Source organism: Gymnoscopelus microlampas (genome assembly GCF_963454915.1).
Source record: "Gymnoscopelus microlampas genome assembly, chromosome: 5".
Taxonomy (NCBI): Eukaryota; Metazoa; Chordata; class Actinopteri; order Myctophiformes; family Myctophidae; genus Gymnoscopelus; species Gymnoscopelus microlampas.
Genome location: NC_139942.1, coordinates 55439499 through 55462800, shown reverse-complemented (window position 1 = coordinate 55462800; position 23302 = coordinate 55439499). Strand labels below are relative to the sequence as shown.

General features: G+C 41.6%; 1 protein-coding gene across 1 annotated transcript in view; it reads left to right on the top strand.

Moving 5' to 3' along the window:
- Positions 1–23302, top strand: part of brinp2 (bone morphogenetic protein/retinoic acid inducible neural-specific 2) — a gene marked incomplete at both ends in the record, with an annotated part of 180243 nt that overhangs the window by 16273 nt on the left and 140668 nt on the right. The window contains one exon of the mRNA XM_084058609.1: positions 14211–14401. Within this exon, the coding sequence (XP_083914735.1) occupies positions 14211–14401 (191 nt within the window). The remainder of the gene's footprint in view (positions 1–14210; positions 14402–23302) is intronic.

Genomic DNA, 23302 nt, shown 5'->3' with positions numbered 1-23302 from the left:
TAGTTACTTCAGAACCATGGACAGCAGCTACAGTGATAGATCCTGAGAGAGGATCACTAGATCCTCATCAAAGTTTGTGTGTGCACCGCAAGCGAGTGTGAAAATCAACCCATTTTACTCTGTGTGTGTGTGTGTGTGTGTGTGTGTGTGTGTGTGTGTGTGTGTGTGTGTGTGTGTGTGTGTGTGTGTGTGTGTGTGTGTGTGTGTGTGTGTGTGTGTGTTGTATTACTATAATTGTGAGGACCAAGTATAGTAGAATTTGAAGAAATATACATTGTGAGGACCGTTTTCCTGGTCCTCACAAGACAAATGGTTGTTTTATAGTTAAAAAAACATTTTTTAGAGATACGTTTACAATTAGAAAAACATTCAGGTCAGGATTAGACATTTAGGTGTCTTAGAGGTTAGCTTTGGGGATTGGAATTAGAGTTCAACATGATTTATACTTAGTTGCGCGCCAGTGTCATGCACCGGAAAATAGCCGATCTATAAGCTCACAACGCGTCGCAGCGCGACGCGTTGTGAGCTTGTAGATCTGCTGTTTTTCGGCTCTAGGCTTACGGTTAAAAATGGCAATTCATATTTTTAAATGGCATTCATAACATGGCTGTCCTAAAGTGTTGATGTCCTCACAAGTATAGCACACACACAAGTATAGTGTATGTGTGTGTGCGTGCGTGCGTGCGTGCGTGCGTGCGTGCGTGCGTGCGTGCGTGCGTGCGTGCGTGCGTGCGTGCGTGCGTGCGTGCGTGCGTGTGTGTGTGTGTGTGTGTCTGTCTGTGTGTATTTGGGGCGTGTGGGAGTTGTGCGTGTGTGTGTGATGCTTTGGCGCCGTAGAGGACTGCATATAAATCTTATTATCAGGCATACGTGACTTGAGTGAGTTCAGGGAATGTATTCTTAGAAAGTTTCTCCCCCGCCTTGCTTTGCCAATATCTATGTTATATCAATAAGTAATTTCCTCACAGTCTGGTTGCAGAAAGCGTTATGAATAATGCCATTGTCTATGAGGGGCGGTGCCGTATCTGAAACATATTACCGGAAATTCTCAGCTGGGCCGTGCAGGAGAACACACAGACCATATCTCTACAAATTAACCCTTTAAGACCGGGAACGCATCTGTGTCATTTTCAGATTTATTTGGGCTACTCAAAAATAGCAGATCTACAAGCTCGTAGCGTGGTACGCGGTGCAGCGCTACGAGCTTGTATATCAGCTTTTTTTTTGAAAATGTGTGAAAATCTGTGCAAATCTTTAAATATATTTGTGTTTCTTTTTAACTGAACTCTTTGCTTCTGGGGGATTCTACAAAATGTCTTCTAAATCCTAACTGTTTTTTGAAAAAAAAATATGTTTCTATATCAGTGGAGCTCCAACTTGGACCCCCAAAATTATATGTATTTGGCCACGGACCCCCCCCCCCCGCCCCCAGAATCACAGATCGGAGTTAAAAATATTCAACGATTTGCAAAAAATGTTCAAGATGTTTAAAAAATAGCAGATCTACAAGCTCATAGCGCGGCACTCGGTGCCGCGCTATGAGCTTGTATATCTGCTATTTTTGAATAGCCCGAAAGAAATCTAAAAATGACACACAGATGCGTTCCCGGTACTCAAAGGGTTAAAAGTGGGAGGACAGTGTTTCTTTTCTCCATCAGAGACACCCCTAGATATTCAATTTCCTTTTCTTTCTGAATGATTATTCAGCCTAAGAAACAAATACAAAGTTTTTCCTTTTTCGTTTCTTGTGAAACTATTTTAATTCAGAGAGGGGATGCCTCGTATTGAAATGATAGACCTCGCTCTTTCATAGAGCGAGGATCCTAATATTAATAAGCCCAAAGCCTAGTTTTCAGATTCCAGGGGAAATGGGGCACGGCAGCATACACGTGCACAGTGCACACGCGCTCGCACACACACATACACACACGCGCGCGAGCACGCCACGGCTCTCAAAATAGCAAAGACAGTGAAGCAAAGGCGTTGAGTTGATCTGCCAGTGTGTCGCTAACAGCTATCATGTGGAACAGAGGCTCCAACACCTATAGATAGCCTAGAGTCAGTGGTGGAAAAAGCGCTCAAATGTTTTACTCAAGTAAAAGTATCGCAATGTAGAATTACTCTGTTACCAGTAAAAGTCCGGAATTCAAAAATGCAACTACAAATAGAGTAAAAAAGGTAACTACAAAAAGTGCTCCTCGGAGCACAGGTCTCCGCCAGGTCAGGTAGGTTATCGTGGCCTCCTGGTGGCGCTATAACAGGCCAATGTGAAAAGGGTGTCATTTCTTCCTCGGCCTAGTGGGAATGTGCGTGCATTCATGATTTGAGGCATTTTGTCGCAAACAATCTGTTTTGCTAAATTAGACATGCTGGTGGCACTTTAATAGGCCAACGTGAAACATTTAGAGCAGAGGTTCTGAATTGGCATCCAGGGAGTGTGTGTGCACAGTTTCACAGCGACCGGGCCAACGGTGCCGGAGATTAGCTGCTCGCAGACAGATGGACACACGGACGGACGGACAGGGGGTAAAAAATTGGTTCTCAAAGTGGGGTCCGGGGACCCCCAGGGGTACTTGAGGGGGTTCCAGGGGGTCCCCAGCTAAATGTTGGATAGGAACCAAATGGACCTTTATGGGTCTGTAACTCTGAGAGTTCAAGTAACATTGATTTTACAATATAAATTGGGGTCCCAGCGGTATAAATGCCATTAAATAGGGGTCTGTAGCCCTAATGCATGTCAAACTGGGGGTCCTTGAAATTAAAATGGTTGAGAATCACTGCTAGAGAGCCGTAAAAACCTTCTCTTATGGGGGTCCCTGGCTTATCTTTTCCAATGGGGGTCCGCGGGGTAATAAATGTATATTTGGGGGTCCTTGACATGAAAAAGTTTGAGAACCACTGGGGTAAAACATACTCTCTCGCCATGCCTTTCGGCCTGGCGGAGACAATAACGATGCTCCCGTGTTAGCGTTACTCATAGCCACAATGCTGTCGTTGCTCTATTAAACCCTGACATGTTTTCAGCCACCAGAAGGAAGTCATTGTCAAAGTGGTCTGAGAGACATAAACGTTATACTCTACTGCAGTGTGATGATGAAGTCATCGGTCTGAACGCAGTAATGTAACTCTAATCTTGCCACCATGCAGTATCTTGTCTCTGTTTGCCCACACGTTCTGTTATTGTTTACACAGCATGAAGAGAGAACGTGAGAGGAAATGGTGATGGTTATACAACACCAGTGGTGGAAGAAGTGGTGGAAGAATATATTTTACTCAAGTAAAAGTAGTAATACCACAATATAAAAATACTCTTTTACAAGTAAAAAGGCCTGTGCTCAAAATGTTACTTGAGTAAAAGTGCAAAGGTACAGATGTGCCACTTCAAAACTTCACATGTCCTGCCATCGCCAAGACAGTACATTTTCAGGGGATTCCCAGGGCAATAAGAGGGACAAAGAAGGGCATTTAAAATGCTGAATTATTTTGATGATCACTGCTTTTATGATGCTAATTAATTTGAGCAACTGGTCAAATCACCTTTCGCCTCATAATGAGTCTGACACCTTGTTCAACACACATTCTTTTGTTCTCATGTATATGGATGTCTGTTGAAGGGAAAAACGGGGGTGTGTAGTGACAACTTCTTTTCAGGGGCAAAACAGTGCATTTTAAGGGCAGAAAAGGGAGGGAAAAAATGCATTTTCAGGGCACTATCAGGGAAAGAACAGTAACGTGTGAAGTTTTGAAGTGGCACATCTGTATTGGCATCAAAATACACTTAGAGTACCAAAAGTAAAAGTAATAACATTTTTGAAAATAGCAGATCTAATAGCAGATCTCACAACACGTCGCGAGTCGCGACGTGTTGTGAGCTTGTAGATCGGCTATTTTCAAGTAGCCTAGTATAAATAGCGCTAAAGTGGTTCATGTATGTTATACAATAATAAAATAATACAATACTTTATATCTGCAAAGTAACTAGTAACTAAAGTTTTCAAATAATTGTAGTGGAGTAATAAAAAGTAATAAAAGTACCCAACTACAAAGGGTGGATTTGTCTATCAACTGTGACAATCTGGATTAACTTGTGACGCATGGATTTGTGCGTATAGCAACTGCATAGACAGGAGGTATATTCTAGTGCTGCTCTCTCTCTCTATAGAAGGGAAACCCTATATCAAACCCTTTTACACAAAAATAGCAGCTCCACACAAGACATGTTCTGGTAGCTACGAAATAAGGCTTTTAATGAGCTGCTGAATACGATTAGTCAGTAGTACTGTACGAGTGAGATTTAGGTTAATGCATTTTGCAAGATGTAAAAATGGCGCTGGTGAGAGCAAGGCAGACATCATGGAGAGAGAGCTATAGTCTGGGTTCTTGCCTCAGGTCTGCGTGGTGAACCAGTTTCCATGCTGGGTCCACTCAGTCAGCAAGAAGAGCTTTTTAATGAACGTGGGCCCTGGGACAATGCAGAGCCCTCCCACATGATTTTATTAAAAATCATGTGGGAGGTGCTTCTTTTACAGTTTTGCTCCAGAGTTGACATGGTAAAAGAAGCATTTTGCCCAGTGCAAAAAAACGTTCTGATTTAATTTAATTTAAGACCTGGAACTGTGTCATTTTTAGATTTGAGCTAAAAAGCATTATTTTACACTTTGGGCTAGTAAAAAATAGCAGATCTACAAGCTCATAGCGCGGCACCGAGTGCCGCGCTATGAGCTTGTAGATCTGCTATTTTTTGAAAAATCGTGAAAATGTGTGCAAATCTTTGAATATATATTTTTAAAGCGAACATTTTTAACTCAAATCTTTGCTTCTGTGGGGTCCCCGGAAACAAATATTTTGATGGGGGTCCGCGGCCAAATACATATAATTTTGGGGGTCCTTGACATGAAAAAGATTGAGCACCACTGATATAGAAACATACGTTTTTCAGAAAATTGTTGGGATTTAGGAGACATGTAGAATCGGCTTCAGGTCTTTTAAAGTCATTTTGAAGGAGTTTGAATCACTCAAATGGGTGGACAAACATGCTGGCAAATGTTGTGGGTTTGTGTGGATCTTCCCACGGAGACACAGTGCAGCAAAAGACATCCCTTTCAATCCAGGAACGTATTTGTGTCATTTTAGATTTCTTTACCTATTCAAAAATAGCAGATCTACAAGCTCATTGAGCTTGTAGATCTTCTATTTTTTAAGAAAAAAGAAAATGTGTGCAAATCTTTGAATATATAGCCTATATACATTTGTAACTCAAATCTTTGCTTCTGGTGGGGGTCCCTGGAACAAAATATTTTGAGATGGCGGTCCGTGGACAAATACATATCATTTTGGGGGTCCTTGACATGAACAAATTATACAAAAAATAACAAACTGGTAGGATTTAGAAGACATTTTGTAGAATCCCTCAGAAGCAAAGATTTGAGTTTAAAATGTTATATACATTCAAAGATTTGCACAAACTTTCACGATTTTTCAGTGCCGCACTTTGAGCTTGTATATCCGCAATTTTTGAATAGCCCAAAAGTATGAAATAATGGTCATAGCAAAAAATATATATATATCTAAAATGACCCAGTACATACGAGAAAATGTGATGGTTGTGGACAGTTAGTTTCCCCCCCTCCTATTTCTGCACCAGAAATAGCATTGAGGTCGCCTCTTATTAAGAGGTGAGATTGTACCTGACTCAGGTGAAAGTGCTCGTTATAAAGCCATACCACTGTTTGTTATCAGCTGTGTGAAACTGTGTGAAAACTGTTATCACATCCAGACTGTCAAATTATTTCTTTTTTTTACCTCTTAAACCCTATATACTTAGTACAGCAGGGTTTACACTTCATATATAGGTGACTGGGTACAATGCTTTATGCCGCAAGTTGGCATTTTTCATTTTAGATTTTTTTTACAGAATATAAGCTTGCTGTGTAAACACACGGCCGCAGCGGCGAAACAAGCCTTTCTTTGCATTTTTTTCAGACAAACACGTCTACACTAGTGTGTGTGTCATCTACATAGTCAATCTATATAATATTTTAAAGGTACAGGCCTTGTGATTAAAATGATGCAAACCATTCTGAGATAAAACTGACGCTAAAATCAACGCCAAAGTCGGGCATACACGTAAAATAGCATGAAAATAGCAGATCTACAAGCTCACAACACAACGCCTTGTGAGCTTGTAGGTCGGCTATTTTGGATTTCTGCACAGTGTAACATTACTGTAAAAATGAATGAATAAACAAGGATACTGTAGCAACATTAATGAAACGCTGCTACGGTACTCTGGTGCGTGAAACTGGAGAACCATGCCAAGCCAGGCCAATTAAAACCTCTATGCAAATGCTGGACATGAATGTTCAACCCTCAAAATACACACAGAAACTCTTTAAACAAACAGAGGCATGTTCACAATCTAATTGTAACAATTGAATGACTATAAAACAGCTTTCTGATAGAATACCAACCTTCTTCAACATTCGAACTGTGTTGATATGAAAAAAAACAAAAAACACAACAAAAAATCTAATTTAATTCGCGATTATCTAGTCTTTCTCATCCCGCGACATGCGGCAGCTTTCACGAGTAGGGATCACATAGGGTTCAAGTGTATAGTACCGCAGTCTGTACTTTTTTTCCCTGTACACCAAATCGCTTCACCGAAAATGGCTAATTCACAAGCTAACGACGCGTTGCGATGTGTGAGACAGAGAGAGAGTTGCTGAACAATATACTGGGTTGAACGCAGTGTTGAATTTGACAACATTTTTGAAATTTTTGTCGACTAAATATCCTAAGATTATAGTCGACTAAATCAACTGTAGATTTAGTCGACTATATATATGTATTTTGGCGGTGCCTTGATGGCGTCGTAATGGCTGATTTACACTTGGTTGCATGCTGTTTGGTTGCACAACACCCGAGCGCAACCAAACATAAAATGTCTTTTAGTTCTACTGGATCTCTTCTCCACTAGTCCTTCACTAACATTTTAGTCTAGTTTTTATTTGTTGACGAAATTGCCAATATATTTAGTCTTAGTTTTAGTCATCATAGCTTAGTTTATATTTAGTTTTCGTCAGAGAAAAAAAGGTATTCAGCAAACATTTTTTCGTCATAGTTTTAGTCGACGAAATCAACACTGGTTAAACATGAGCTTGTGGATCTGCTATTGTAGCTTTTTTTTAAAGCAGAATTATTTAAAAATGTGTAGAAATAAAAAACAAAAAGCTATAATGACATGCACAAAATAGGGACATCAGGTTGAAAGTGGTTGGCAACACTATCGATACCGGACTTGTGTTCATGTGTTATCGTTCCCCCAAAACAACTACAGTAGATAAAAGAGAGAATGCTAACGACATTTGCTTTCAATCAAAATGCTGATCCTTCTGTTTGTGGTGGTTAACGTGTGTGTACCACTTAGCACCATTAGAAACCATCCTGGAGGGTCAACAGTATGTACAGGCTTGACAATAGCATCATGAATGAGAAAGCTAGGGTTCCAAATTGGCTATCGATTTTCTCCAGTCAAAGATCATCTATCAGCGGAGCTGATTCGCACACCGCTCACATTCACTCTCACACTGTTTTTTTACAGCCTGTCAGTACACAGTCAACCTGGTGGAAAAAGTAGCCTACTCAAATGTTTTACAAGCCTCCTACATACCAACAGTATTCTGAAAATCGTATGTTTCTATATCAGTGGTGCTCAAACATTTTCATGTCAAGGACCCCCAAAATTATATGTATTTGGCCGCGGACCACCATCTCAAAATATGTGGTTCCAGGGACCCCCCAGAAGCAAAGATTTGAGTAAAAAATGTTCGCTTTAAAAGAATATATATTCAAAGATTTGCACACATTTTTAAGATTTTTCAAAAATAGCAGATCTACAAGCTCGTAGCGCGGCACTCGGTGCCGCGCTATGAGCTTGTATATCTGCTATTTTTGAATAGCCAAAGTGTAAAATAATGCTTTTTAGCTCAAATCAAAAAGTGACACAGATGCGTCCCAGGTCTATAATGGGTTAAGTAAAAGTATCAATACTGCAATGTAGAAGTACTCTGTTACAAGTAAAAGTCCGGAATTAAACACTTACTTGAGTAAAAGTACAAAAGCATTGGCATCAAAAATGTACCTAAAGTACCAAAAGTAAAAGTACTAAAATGTTTGAAAATAGCAGATCTACAAGCTCACAACGCGACGCGATGCGACACGTTGTGAATTTGCTGCAAGCAATCTGTGTACCTTACAGATTGCAATCTGTAAGTAACTATTTCCATTCCAACCTCCACCGCCACCAATATCCAACATATACTGTGGGGTAGAGGTACTGGTGGCAACTATTATTTGATATTTTACACCAAAGAAAAGACAAAGAAATTAAATATTATAATATGTAAATATATTATCTTCTCTGACGAGCTATTATCAAACAATTGTAGTGGAGTAAAATTACAATATTTGTCTCTGAGAAGTAGTGGAGTAGAAGTAAAAGTATTGAAAATTGGAAACTTGTACACGTGTGTACAAAAGTGCAGTACTTGAGTAAATGTACTTAGTTACTTTACACCACTGATATAGCTGACCACAGCTATGGTCTGCTGGTGGAGAACGCAGCACTGTAATCTGACAGCTATAACATAATAATAACATAAATAAATACAATTCTGCGTAGCTATAGAGATTTTATTTATTTATTTTTGGCTTTAGAAAAAAAAAAAATCCCCCTGGTTCAGCAGAACCAGGGTCTTGGCGTACGTTGGCCCCTTGCAGGTGTAATAATGTACGTTGTGCTAAAACCATTTAATTAACACCATCTATCATCATTAGCTGTGGGAGCCCCACAATGGTCAAGCCAACTACTCTCACCATTAACCCATTACAACCAGGTGTAACCACTTTATAACCATTATTTTACACTTTTGGCGATTCAAAAAGTAGCAGATCTACAAGCTCATAGCGCGGCACCGAGTGCCGCGCTATGAGCTTGTAGATCTGCTACTTTTTAAAAAATGGTGACATTTTTTGCAAATCTTTGAATATATCTATTTTTTAAAGCAAACATTTTTAACTCAAATCTTTGCTTCTGGGGGGTCCCTGGAACAAAATATTTTGAGATGGGGGTCCGCGGCCAAATACATATAATTTTGGGGGTCCTTGACAAGAAAAAAGTTTGAGAACCACTGATTATACAGTAGCACCATTAGTAAAAAAGAAAAAGAAACACAGAAAAATACTTAAAAGACATGTGTAGAATCGCCCAGAAGCAAAGATTTTAGTTACAAAATGTTCACTTTAAAAATACATGTATTCAAAGATTTGCACACATCTTCACTATTTAAACTAAAAAGCAGATCTACAAGCTCTATGAGCCAAAAGTACAAAAAAGTCAGCCAAAAGTACACCTTGCGTATGTCACTATGATCACATGATCTCAATCAATTATCCAGTTCTAGGCAACATAGAAGGGGGGGGGGGGGACTTTTTTCTTATTTCCACACAACAGCTCTAAGGTGTAATAATGACGTGATAGTTCAATGTTGAACATGAGTGGTCTTTCCCTTTAAAGGGTTAACTCTTAGAGAGCGGAGCGAGGAGAAAAGAAAACGGTGTCAGCTAAACCCTTCCAGTGCTCAGTCCAGTGTGGAGAAGGTTCCAGAAAACACATCAGTCTGAATCAGTCCCAGTAAATCAGTCTGGAGCTCTATAATGATCAGCATCTGTGTAATGTGGACTAACTACTATGCCAAGACTAATACCTTCTGATGCATGTGATCTCCACCAAATAGACCATTTATAGGTTACTTTCTGCATTAAAACGAGAAAGACCCGTTCCGCCATGCAGCTAACGTTGCAATTAGTATGCCTCCAGTCGCTCAAATGTGTTCGCGAAAGCTTCATATTAGTGGTGCTAAAAGGTCAATTCAATGTATATTTACTAGACCATACCTGTCGGGGGATATGGTATGTGCAGTTTGGGTTATGCGCTGTGCACAGACAGTACATCAGGGAGAAAAAGTGACGTAGTACTTGGTACCTGCCAACACACAAACGCTCACGTCATGGTCCGCTTGTTTCACGGATGTGGCAACACCGGCGCTTGTTTCACACACATGATTTGGCAACCCGGGAGCCAGCGAACAAACACTGGTCCCATCGTTCGAGACCCCATTCATTTTTCCCATAGAGATTTCCAAAAATATTTATATCAATTAATTTAATCATTTATATGATAGGCCTATAATATATTTAATAAATACCATCTGTTTTGCGGTTTTCAATTATTTTCTTTTCACCGAATCAAATGTTTTATTGTCATGAAGGATCCTGGATAGTTGATTTTAGGCTTAAAATAATTGATATAAATATTCTTTTGAAATCTCGATGGGAAAAATGTATGGGGTCTGGAACGATGATCGTGATCAAATCTATCATATCTGTCATTAGTCAAGTACAAATTCCAGTGCAAATGACCTCTCATGACTGTGTGATGACAGAGTTGCAGTGGTGAACGTAATACATTAGTTAAATCAATGCAGGAATCATTTGGATGGGCGATGGAGCAGGAAGTCATTATGAATATTATTCCCCCTCACTGAGTGGATATAGATATAGATATCTGCTCAAATTGTTGCTGAACGCACGGTGCACCCCATTACACTAAATTAAGCGGACTGTTCCTCATTAAGCACATTCAACCTGACATCTCTGTTTTTGGGGCATGTCATGTATCTCAGAAACTGCTCGTGTATAGATTAATTATTTTTCGCCACCATACGATGAAGTATAAACCCCCCCAGAGTAGTCTATTTTAAAGGGATTCTAGGCAACAATAAGCCTAAATTAAAAAAATATTTATATATATATATTTTGCATTTTTCCCCCCTATCAGCCACTACATAATGATGCTGGGGTGTTTTCCTGCATTGAAACACAGTCCTCTTTCTGAATTCCGTATTTTCCCTACTATTTATGTTTTGACATCCGGGTATCCGTGACGTAAATTAACGCACGCATGTGCGCGTCCATGCGCGTCCGTGTGAACTTTTTACTTTCGGTTTTAAAACGCTCTCAAACTTCTTTTTTGAGGCACAGAATTTACTTTTAAGATAGCGTTTGGATAGGTTGTTTAACTTCATATATGTGGTCAATTTATCACGACAGAGCCTATTTAAAAATAAAAATTCAGAGAACCGGCAGGGGCGGGCAGTGGCACGTATTGTATCCGAATAAAGCAACCTATTTTCGGCATGGCCCCTTCAGAAGTCCCCCCTGCGTCACCCCCTGGTGGTCGGGGAAATGAACTGCTGGAGGGGCGGTGTTTGACAACTTTTTTTTATCTCTGAACTTGCCTACAATCCCTTTAAAATATCTTAAAAAATATATTTTGGAGGCGCTCGGGTGGCGCAGTGGTAAAGTCACTGCCCATCACCACAGAGGTTGTGGGTTCGAATCCACCGTGGTGCATCCGGCTTTGTCGAGCGTCTACACGAACACAATTGGCCCGTGTTCGGGGGAGGGAAGCCGGACGGGGAGGAGGAGGGTGATATCGGTCATTGTACGTACTGGGGCGGCACCTGTCAGTGGGGAGTGTTGGGCGGGAGGTGTAGGACAAAGGCTCTACATGCTCCTGGTGGGGGCTCCTCACTGGCAGGATAGGACAGCAGTGACAACACAGAAATGTGTGTGTGTGGGGAGGAACCAATTGGCATAACGATTAAATTAGGGAGACAAAGGGTTAAACAATTATTGGAATTCCTGCTGGAAAAAAAATATTGGAATTTTTGGATTTTCCATTGTCTACAAAACAGCAGGCTAGATAGTTTTACTCAGTTTTACTCATTTACGCAACTGCAACGGAAGTGGGGAAGAGCAGGGACGTGCACATATAGACTCTAGGTGGTGCTAGAGCACCTGCCCTTTGCCCTCTTGACCAGAAGTGCCCTTTTGAAAAAAAGTTTACAGCAGGGGTCTTCAACAGGGGGTCCGGGACCCCTAGGGGTTCCTCAGAGTTACTACAGGGGATCCGCCAAATCTTTATGTGATATGGTTTTTCTTTTTACCATAACCACTCGAAACCTAGCATCCCTTTTCTGAGGAGAACTTTAGCCAAAAATAGCAGATCTACAAGCCGCGAGGCGTTGTGAGCTTGTAGATCGGCTATTTTTGACAAAGAGGTATAGGTGTAGAGGGAAAAAAAAAGCAGACCAAGTAAACAAAAAAAAAAGTATAATTTACTTGAGCACCTGCTCCTCAAAATGTCTGTGGACGCCACTGGGGAAGAGAAGGTATAAGGGAATACCGGTCAGGTGGGCACACTGGACATCTGGGCACACGAGTTTCTAGACAACTGGGCACACCAGACCACCAGGCACTAAACCAGACCTTCCTCAACCACAAACAGCCATGTTTTATTATATCTACCAACGGTAACGTTGGTAGATATAATAAAAGTAAAATAAAAAGAGTTTAAGACCCTATTCCCGCTGGACGTTTTTTTACTACAGGACCTTACTGACAGCAGAGACAAAAGACACACAAAACAAAAAGCAGCTTCAAAAGCACAATGTTTAAACTTACATTTTGTCCTTTCAAAGAACGGCGTTGTGACGGGCGATGAATGCCAGGCTATTGTTTACAACGTGCTCTCTATAGTCACAATGCTGTCCACAGCATAATTACTGTACTGTGGTCGCTAATAGCATACTCTTGACCTCAAAAAGGCATCGCAAGAGATACTGTACCACGGGGGAATTGAGCCAATGTGGTGTGTGTGTGTGTGTGTGTGTGTGTGTGTGTGTGTGTGTGTGTGTGTGTGTGTGTGTGTGTGCATGTGTGCGTGTGTGCGTGTGTGCGTGTGTGCGTGTGTGTGTGTGTGTGTGTGTGTGTGTGCGTGCGTGTGCGCGTGCGTGTGTGCATTTGTCCCCATGGGAAACAGGGTGCCACTGCTAGCATTTTGTTTTGTGAGAGAAAAATATGCATACATAATACATTGATATTCAACGGCTCTTGTTTCCTGTGCAAATTTATGCAGATGAAGTGGACTTTTTCTGCTGATATTTGCATAATCTTCAACGCGTACTGTAGGGGTTTCGCTGTGTTGCCATATATATGCACTGATGAAATGATTATGGAGCCACTTGAAATGGACGGATCTTCAAGCTGACCACTTCATATCCGTGATGAGGTCTCTCGCTCACGCTGTTGCCGGGGTCGTTTCCCCTGACAGCTATGGAGCGGTGTTGTTGCAATGTCGGGGTGATGCAGTGTTGGGCTTGTAAATATTGTTGGTTGGGGGCTGAGTTTTTTTTTGGGATTGTTTCTAAACTAGAGGGTCGGGCCGCTACGCGGCCCTCCCGTCTAGTAGCCTGGCCCGCACATCGGAGACAGAGACAGAAGAGCGTATAGACGTTCCTTGCAACACCGGTGCTTGTTTCTCGCACATGATTTGGCAACGCGCAAAACTGCAGCATGCAAACCGAAAGCGAAACCTAACATGCAACTGACAAACACGAAACCTAACGACAAACACGAAACCTAACAGACAAACAGACAAACACGCACACATCCACTTTGCCAATTGTATATATAGATGTTGTCTAAGCCAGTGGTTCTCAAACATTTTCATGTGAAGGACCCCCAGATTAATATGTAATTGTCCGCATATTCCCATCTGAAAACGTTTTGTGCCAGGGACCCCCATGCCATGCAAGATTTGTGTTGTTAAAATGTTTCCAAAATATATGATATAAGATTTTTTGGAAAATAGCAGATAGCCGAAATAGCCGATGCGTATTATAGTTTTAAAGTGTTCATGTAGCCTGGAGTCGCTTTACTTAAGTAAAAGTATCAACACTGCAATGACGAAATACTCTGTTACTACTGGAATAAAAGAAATACTTGAGTAAAAGTACAAAAGTGTTCGTATCAAAATGTACGGAAAGTACCAAAGTAGAAAGTATTCATTATGCATGCAGAATGTCCCATTTCACAAGTTTTCAAATGTTCAAAATGTCTAAGAAATCTTTTGAAAATAGCAGATCTACAAGCTCACAATGCGTCGCATCGCGACGCATTGTGAGCTTGTAGATGTAGGTGGTGTTGTAGGTGGACAGGGTGGGTGGGTCCACTGGGGAAGTGGCCCACCAATGCTCCGTTTGCATTGTCCTCCCTTCATGTGTGGTTCTGTGTTCTGCCTGCAGGGAGTTCAGCCACTGGAAGGTGAACAGCCTGGCCACGGAGAAGAGAGACTTCCTCAAAGCTCCGTTGCCGCTGGCGCCCGAGTTCCTGCGCAACCTACGGTTGCTGGGGCGACGGCCTACCCTGCAGCAAATCAACGAGAACCTCATCAAGAAATACGGGACTCACTTCCTGGTTTCTGCCACCTTGGGAGGTAAGAAAGAAAGCCTGGGGTTTTCTGTTTTTTTTTTGTTGTGGCAGGGATGGGATCAAAGCACAAAAATGCCATGTGGGAGCCCATGGCATTTTGCATGGGCCCTAACCCATGCAGCATTAAAGGTTTCATGACATGCTGGTTTATAAAACATTTAAAGTCTTTATCATGTTCCTTCAAACGTGTTTTAAAAGGTTTTGACTGAAAAATCCACTCCAGTGAGACATGGCAGGTTTTTTTCTCTCTGTGTTCTGAGGCCTTTTCAGCTGCAATGAACAAATAAAAAAGATTTGCCTGCGGGTATCGCTGTTGGGGGATTTTGCCTGTCAATCATCGTCTCTGCTCCGCCTCCCAAAATAAGAAGGATAGGGGAGGGGAGTAGAGGGGGCGGGATTAATGGACTGTGACATCAAAGTCCACGGGGCCAATCAAAGCACTTTTCTGAGCCTAATTATTCAGAAAACCAAGGAGGTTGATGTACAGTATGAGTGTACCCAAAGAAACGAAAACGGCACCAACTTGGCATACCAGCACCCTCAAGTCTTCAGAAAGTAATACTGTAGATCTTTCTGCTGTTGAAAAAAACCCTAAGATTCGAGGCGCAGGTGGGTTCAATTTACTATCATGATAATAGGCCCTGAAAAGCTTTTGGATGTTTCCTTTTATCTTACTATATCCACCTGTGACTGTCGAACGGTTCCTTTTATTCTTATACCATTATAGCCCTTTCATTCGGAGAAACGGATTGAAAAAAAACCTAGACGGCAGCTGCAGAAACCTTTGGTAAAAATTACGGGAGGATTAAATGTGCCGGCGTCTCGGGCTAAGACTCTCTGACGCCTGTATTGGATTTCTTTTTACCTTCAATCTGGTGTCAGAGGAGCAACCTGTGAAACATTATCGATCTCACTTCCTCTCAAAACAAGAACCGCAGCTCAGCCTTGCAGTCAGAGCGCTGACCTCATGCTATTGATACAGCGCTCTGCTCTCTGCTCTTCAAATGCCAAACCAGCCTCCCTCAAGAGACCGCTGGACTGGTGAACAAAAAAATTAGATATGTTTTTGTACTTATATTTAACCCATTCAATCCGGGAACGCTATGTGTCTCACTTTAGATTTATTTGGATTTTCAAAAAAATAGAAGATCTACAAGCTCATAGCGCAGCACTCGGTGCTTTTAGATCTGATATTCTTTGAAAAATTGGTGCAAATCTTTGAATATATATATATACACAGTATATGTTTTAAAACAAACATTTTTAACTTCGATTTTTGCTTCTGCGGGTCCCTGAAAAAACGCATTTTGAGATGGGGTCCAAACACATATCATTTTGGGGGTCCTTGACATGAAAAAGCTTTGAGAACCACTGATATTATAGCAACATTGTTATCGAATGCAAGATTTTAGTTAAAATGTTCGCTTAAAAAAGTATATGCAAAGATTTGCACACATTTTCACGATTTTCCTAAAAAAAATAGCAGATCTACAAGCTCATAGCGCAGCACTAGGTGCTTTTAGATCTGATATTCTTTGAAAAATTGGTGCAAATCTTTGAATATATATATATACAGTATATGTATATATATATATATATATATATATATATATATGGTGCAGCACTGGTGCAGCACTGTAGCAATACATCGTGGAACAGAGTCAAACTAAATTGAATGCCTCAAAACACAATTCCAAAGTGCTTGCCAGGGTGGGGAGGGTCCCCAGTTCAAATATGATTATTTTGGGGGGTCCCCAGTTCAAATATGATCATTTTGGGGGGTCCCCAGTTCAAATATGATTATTTTGGGGGGTCCCCAGTTCAAATAGGATTATTTTGGGGGGTCCCAAGTTCAAATAGGATAATTATGGGGGGTCCCCAAATATGATTATTTTGGGGGGTCCCCAGTTCAAATATGATTATTTTGGGGGGCCCAGTTCAAATATGAGTATTTCGGGGGGCCCAGTTCAAATATGATTATTTCGGGGGGGCCAGTTCAAATATGATTATTTTGGGGGGGTCAGTTCAAATATGATTATTTTGGGGGGTCCCCAGTTCAAATATGATTATGTTGGGGGGTCCCCAGTTCAAATAGGATTATTTTGGAGAGTCCCCAGTTCAAATAGGATTATTTTGGAGAGTCCCCAGTTCAAATATGATTATTTGGGGGGGGGGGGGGGGTCCCCAGTTCAAATATGATTATTTTGGGGGGGGGTCCCCAGTTCAAACATGATTATGTTGGGGGGGTCGCAGCCTGAACAGTTTGGGACCACCTGCTGTTACACAGCTTACAGCTTGTTGTATTCAGGCTGTGCTGTGTTGCCAGACACTGTGTGCCAAAACCCTGAAGCTCTATTCTATTGTTTACACTCCCACTGATGCAAACTCATGCACATCATGCACCCCCCCCCCCCCCCCCCCCCCCCCCCCTGCATGGAGCCATGGAGAAGAACAACAATCCTTACAGCGGCTTTTTACTCCTCGACGATAATCTATTGAACACACACAGACAGAGCCGCGGACGTCTCTGAGCAGCAGTATACCAGACTGAGAAGCAAAGTGAGAAGAAAGAAACCCGGACGTAGCAATCAGTCTGGATTCCAGGCTAGTGGTTGCTAACTCATTGCTTAATCTACATCAGTGGTTTTCAACCAGTGGTCCGGGGACCACCAGTGGTCCTTGGGGGGCTACCAGGGGGTCCCCAGCTAAATTAGTTAACATAGTCTCAGAATCGTTTTAACCACTTAGCTTTGGGCTATTCAAAAATAGCAGATATACAAGCTCATTGCGCAGCACCGAGTGCCGCGCAATGAGCTTGTAGATCTGCTATTTTTTTTAAATCTTTGAATATATACATTTTTCAAAGAGAACATTAACTTAAATCTTTGCTTCTGGGGGTCCCTGGCACAAAGAAATTTCAGATGGGGGTCCGCGGCCAAATGTATATCAATTTATGGGGTCCCTGGCATGAAAAAGGTTGAAAACCACTGATCTATATAATTTTATTTTATTTATTTTTATTTTTTATTTAACCTTTATTTAACCAGTAAAACACATTGAGACAGAGTCTCTTTTACAAGTGGGAACTGGCCAAGGGGCAGATTACAAATTTCACATCACAAACAAACAGTACAAATCAGTACAACAGTAATATTAATACATCCATGACTCACAGGAACCTTAAAACAAATCTCCTAGTGAAACTAAAACAACATTTTTTTACTCAGCTCAACCAAACCAAGTAACCTACCAGGAAACTAATCCAATTATTACATGTAGCAATTCATAGAATTTTACCCACATGTACAATGACATAGTTTCTCCTTTTTTTATACATCCAAACAATTACAGGTATGAGCAAGTTTCTCAACAATGAAACTTTTAAACCTTCGCACAGAGATAAGTGTGGCAAGTTTCAAACTCTTTTGGAGGTCGTTCCAAGCCCATGGACCATGAAAAGCAAGGCATTTTTTGCCCACCTCAGATGAAAAATCCGGGATTACACAACGTATCCATGCATTAGGGTGTTCACTCTCCATTCCGACATCTCACCACTCCGACTAGTGGCTTCCGCGTGCGGTTAGGGTTAGGGTTAGGGTTAGGTATAGGGTTCGTCAACGTCGGAAAGGCGACATGTCGGAAAGGAGAAATGCACCCATGCATTAGATCTGAGATTGAGGCCATTTTTTACCACCTCAAATTTTGAGGAGATATAAGTGGGGAGAATTCCACCCAAGATTGCCTTGTAGATGAAAGTGTACCAATGCTGCTGCCTACGGGCACCTAGGGAGAACCAGCCGACTGCTGCATACAGAGTACAATGATGAGTCCTAAAGGGTAAGTTAGTTACAAATCTCAATGCCGAATGGTACAATGGATCCAAACTGGCCAATGTAGTGGGACAAGCAAATCTATAGATGGCATCACCATAGTCTAGCTGGGACAAGAACAGACCAGCAACCAATTTTTGGCGAGCTGCTCGGGCAAAGCATGCCTTCAATCTATAGAAGAAACCTATAGTAAATTTCAATTTCTTGCTCAGAGCATCTACATGCAGTTTGAAATTTAAATGCTTATCAAGCCAGAACCCAAGATATTTATAATTATCCACCCACTCAATGGATGTTCCGTCCAGAGTGGTGATACTTAAAGGGGCAGGAGAAGCACGTGGCGTAAACAGGATGGCCTTAGTTTTCTTTCCATTTAGTAGCAGTTTACTTTTGTGTAATTCCTGCTGCAAGGCAATGAAATCAATGGACAAATTTGCTACAGCCAATTCCATTGTTGGCGCACATGTATACAGAACCGTGTCATCAGCATACATATGATACCTAGAGTGCTGTGATTGATTACAAATATTGTTTATATGTATACAAGAAAATCACACCTGTGTGAAGGTAGCGGCGCCTTTGATATATTTTGTCATAGATATGTGTTTCTACTAGAGAAACAATATTAAATCTCTGTAAATTTATTTCAAGGCTTCCAGTGGCACTAAATAGTGCCATTGGAAGCGAATCACCAAATGCATTCCAAGGTAAGTGGCAAAAACTGATCTGTCATAGCTGATAGAGTGGGTACCTAAAAAATAAACTTTGTGTGTGCGTGTGTATAAATGTGGTACCAGAAAGATATGTATGTGTTATGAAATAATCTATACAATTTATAAGCCGTACCCAGAGTGTTTATGTTCCGGACTTTTACAGTTTATATAAACCATCTAATTTTGTAGTCATGATATAATATTGATGTCATGAATAGTTCCCTTGCCTGACCAATCAGAACGTTGACGGGCCTGACCAATCAGAACGTTGACGGAAAAGCACACCCCTTCCATCAATCTTCTTACTAACAGAGTTACATTCAGATGAACCCCCATACATGAGAAAAAGGGCATCTTGATCCTGTCACTATTCATGACATAGTGATGTCATGAATAGTGACCAATCAGAACGTTGACGGACCTGACCAATCAGAACGTTGACGGACCTGACCAATCAGAACCTTGGCGAACCTGACCAATCAGAACGTTGACGGACCTGACCAATCAGAACCTTGGCGAGCCTGACCAATCAGAACGTTGACGCAAAAGCCAGGTATAGAGGGCTAATATCCGGCTAGCGCCGCTAAAAAAGTAAGGGACCTAAAATGGAGCCCTGAGGAACTCCCTTGTCCATGGCTACAGGCTCAGACAAAGTGTCTCCCAATTTGACGCATTGTGTTCGGCCAACCAAGTAACTCTTAAACCAATGTGTCACCTTTTGACTCATACCTACGTTAGAGAGTCTACTTAGCCAGATAGAGTGATGGACTGTGTCAAATGCCTTAGTTAGGTCAATAAATAGAGCAGTGCAGACTAATTTGTCATCCCAGGCATCCTTGATGTCATCCAAAACATTAAGGCATGCCGTGACCGTACTGTGTTTTGCTCTAAAACCAGATTGCATAGCATTTAGAATCACATGCGTAATGACGTCATAATGCAATGACATCACACTGTCATCACAGCCGTGCAATTGTCCTTTAAAAGTAGTAAGTCAAATAAACCAAACATCATTTCGCAGCATTTAGCGTGACAACTACCACTGTGTCGATTGCCTGGTGTGTGAAATGTTTCGCTGGACGGTACATCTGAGAGGAGGACCAAAGGGAAACCGTGCTGCTGTCACAGTAAGACACAAGGTCTACTGCTTTGTAGGGGAACATACGAACAGTGATCAGATTGAAGTGCACATCTTCAACACAGTGTCTTTACTCTGGATGAGGTTGCCTCCAGTGACAACTGGAAGAGGAGAGCGCCCCCTTGAGGTTCCCACCAGGTGCTCGGGCCACACAGCTGTAGTCATAGAAGATATCTATATATATATGTGGGGGGGATACTGGAGAGAGAAGTATTACAACCTGCTTTATGCGTTTGATGTCGACACCCACAGATGGTTCGAACCCAGGGTTAACGGGACGGTTCCAGAGAGGAGGTGCTACCACTCAGCCTGTGTGTTGGAGAAGGTCATGTTTATCCATGGAGGATACACTTACCTGACTGGATGCACTAATGACATCTACAAGTTGGACACCAGCACAATGGTCTGGTCTTTGATTAACTCCAGAGGCACTTCACCACCTGCTTCAGCAAGTCATTTGGCCACCATCATCGGGACAAAGATGTTTGTATTTGGGGACTATGGGGACTACTACAACATCAGTGTGTTTGACACAGAGACCGACTGCTGGCTGAACACGCCTTCTGCACAGCTTCTCCCAGAACGACACAGGAGTCATTCAGCCTTTGCCCACAATGGAGAGCTGTACATAATACGTACAAATGGTGGTAACAACTGGAACCAGTACTTAAATGATCTGTGGAAATTCAACCCAGTGACCTTCTCCTGGAAGAAGGTTGAACTCAAGGGAAACGGCCCTTATCAGAGTTCTTGGATGTGCTGTTGCATGGTGGGAGATCGTGTCATCCTCTTTGGAGGATACAACGTAGGCCAACAACTCTCTGATGATCTTTACATCTTAGATCTATGTCCAACACTGAAGACGATATGTAAACTAGCGGTCATTCAGTACGGTGTGGAGCAGTCTGAACTCCCACACAACATCAGGTGGGAACTGGCAGCCATGACCATGGCAAACAAGACCAGGAGACCTGGTTCTGCCAGACCCGGAATAAGGGCTAAGATCAGAGCACTACGTCACGGCTAAGCCGGACTTCACATGACGTGTCAGCCTGTGTATGCCCATATATGGACGAAAGGGGAACAGACTTGTGGGGCCTAAGGGCAAAGGGGGCCACATGCCCATGTATGGAGAGAACAGGTACAAAGCCTCATGTAGGCCGACCCCTTGGGTCTGGCAACAAAAACAGAGGTGGAAAAAGTACTCAAACTCTTTACTTCAGTAAAAGTATCAATACACTAATATAGAAATACGCTGTTACAAGTAAAAGTCCGGAATTCAAAATGTACTTGAGTAAAAGCAAACAAAAAGTATTGGTATCACAATGTACTTAAAGTACCAAAAGTAAAAGTACTCAATATGCAGAATGTCCTATTTCAGGTTTTCAAATTGTATAAAAATCTTTTGAAAAAAAGAAAGAACCCGCCACTTTCTATTATACTGCTATTTTCAAATAGCCGAAATACAGGGACGTGCACAGACAGACTCTAGGTGGTTCTAGAGCACCTGCCCTTTGCCCTCTTGACCAGAAGTGCCCTTTTGAAAAAAAGAAAAAAAACAGGGGGTCCGCCAATTCTTTATGTGATATGATTTTTCTTTTTACCATAACCACTTGAACCCTAGCATCCCTTTTCTGAGGAGAACTTTAGCCAAAACTAGCAGATCTACAAGCCCACAACGCCTCGCGCTGCGAGGCGTTGTGGGCTTGTAGATCTGCTATTTTTGGCAAAGAGGTATAGGTGTAGAGGGAAAAAAGAGCAGACCAAGTCAACAAAAAAAAAGTATAATTTACTTGAGCACCTGCCCCTCAAAATGTCTGTGCACGCCACTGCCGAAATATATAAAGAGCTTAAGTGGTTAATGTATGTTTATTAATACAAATCTGAATCTACAAAGTAACTAGCATGGCCTAAAGTAACTAAGTACATTTACTCAAGTACTGTACTCAAGAGGAGACTGTTTGCAATTAACGGCTTCAGCCAAACGAGTTGAGGCTATACAGGAGGTGATGTTTGCATACCAATGAGACTGTGGCAAAGACTCCAGAGGAGGCCGCTTCTCTCTCTTTCTCTCTTTCATTCTTGCTCCCTTGTGCGTCTATAGTACTCCTCTTCCTCCTTCATCATCATTGCTAGTATCTCTCTCGTTGCCTGCCTGAATCTCTCTCAGCTCACAACAGCGTTTCAGCACCGGACAGCTCCGTAATCTCTCTCTCTCTCTCTCTCTCTCTATGTTAATAGCTCTGTAAAAAAGAAGGAAGATTTATGAAACCACTCAAGAGTAGGACATTATTCTTCCGTGCCCAACAACACATTACAGAATAATGACAATTTGGGCATTTGGGAGTATGTTGTGTTTCGATATTCCTTTCTCGGGAAACAGCTCCTGCAATATTGCCACTAGGATATTTTGAAAATGGCAGATCTACAAGCTCACAATGCTTCTCATCGCAACACATTGTGAGCTTGATATTTTCTAAATGGATGAAATATATTTAGGGCTGAAGTGGTTAATGATAATCTGCAAAGTAACTAGTAACTGAAGCTGTCAAATAATTATAGAGGAGTAAAAGTAAACATTGAAAATGGGAAATGGGAAACTCCAATAAAGTAAAAAAAATCACACCCTGTGTGAAGAGAGTGGTGCCTTTGATGAGCCCCGTATTGATGTTGTCATCAATGCTTGTTTATTGGACATACATACATACGGACACACGGACAAAGTCAGATATAGGAGTGGTTGGCACCACTCAAAAATCCTCAAAAGTGTACTTACAGATGTGCCACTTCAAAACTTCACACGTTACTGTTCTTTCCCTGAAAGTGCCCTGAAAATGCATTTTTTCCTCCCTTTTCTGCCCTTAAAAATGCACTGTTTTGCCCCTGAAAAGAAGTTGTCACTACACACCCCCGTTTTCACCTTCAACAGACATCCATATACATGAGAACAAAAGAATGTGTGTTGAAGAAGGTGTCAGACTCATTATGAGGCGAAAGGTGATTTGAAGAGGTCCTTGACCATGCAGTTGCTCAAATTAATTAGCATCATAAAAGCAGTGATCACCAAAATAATTCAGCATTTTAAATGCCCTTCTTTGTCCCTCTTATTGCCCTGGGAATCCCCTGAAAATGTACTGTCTTGGCGATGGCAGGACATTTGAAGTTTTGAAATGGCACATCTGTATAAGTACAGTACTTGAGTAAATGTACTTAGTTACTTTACA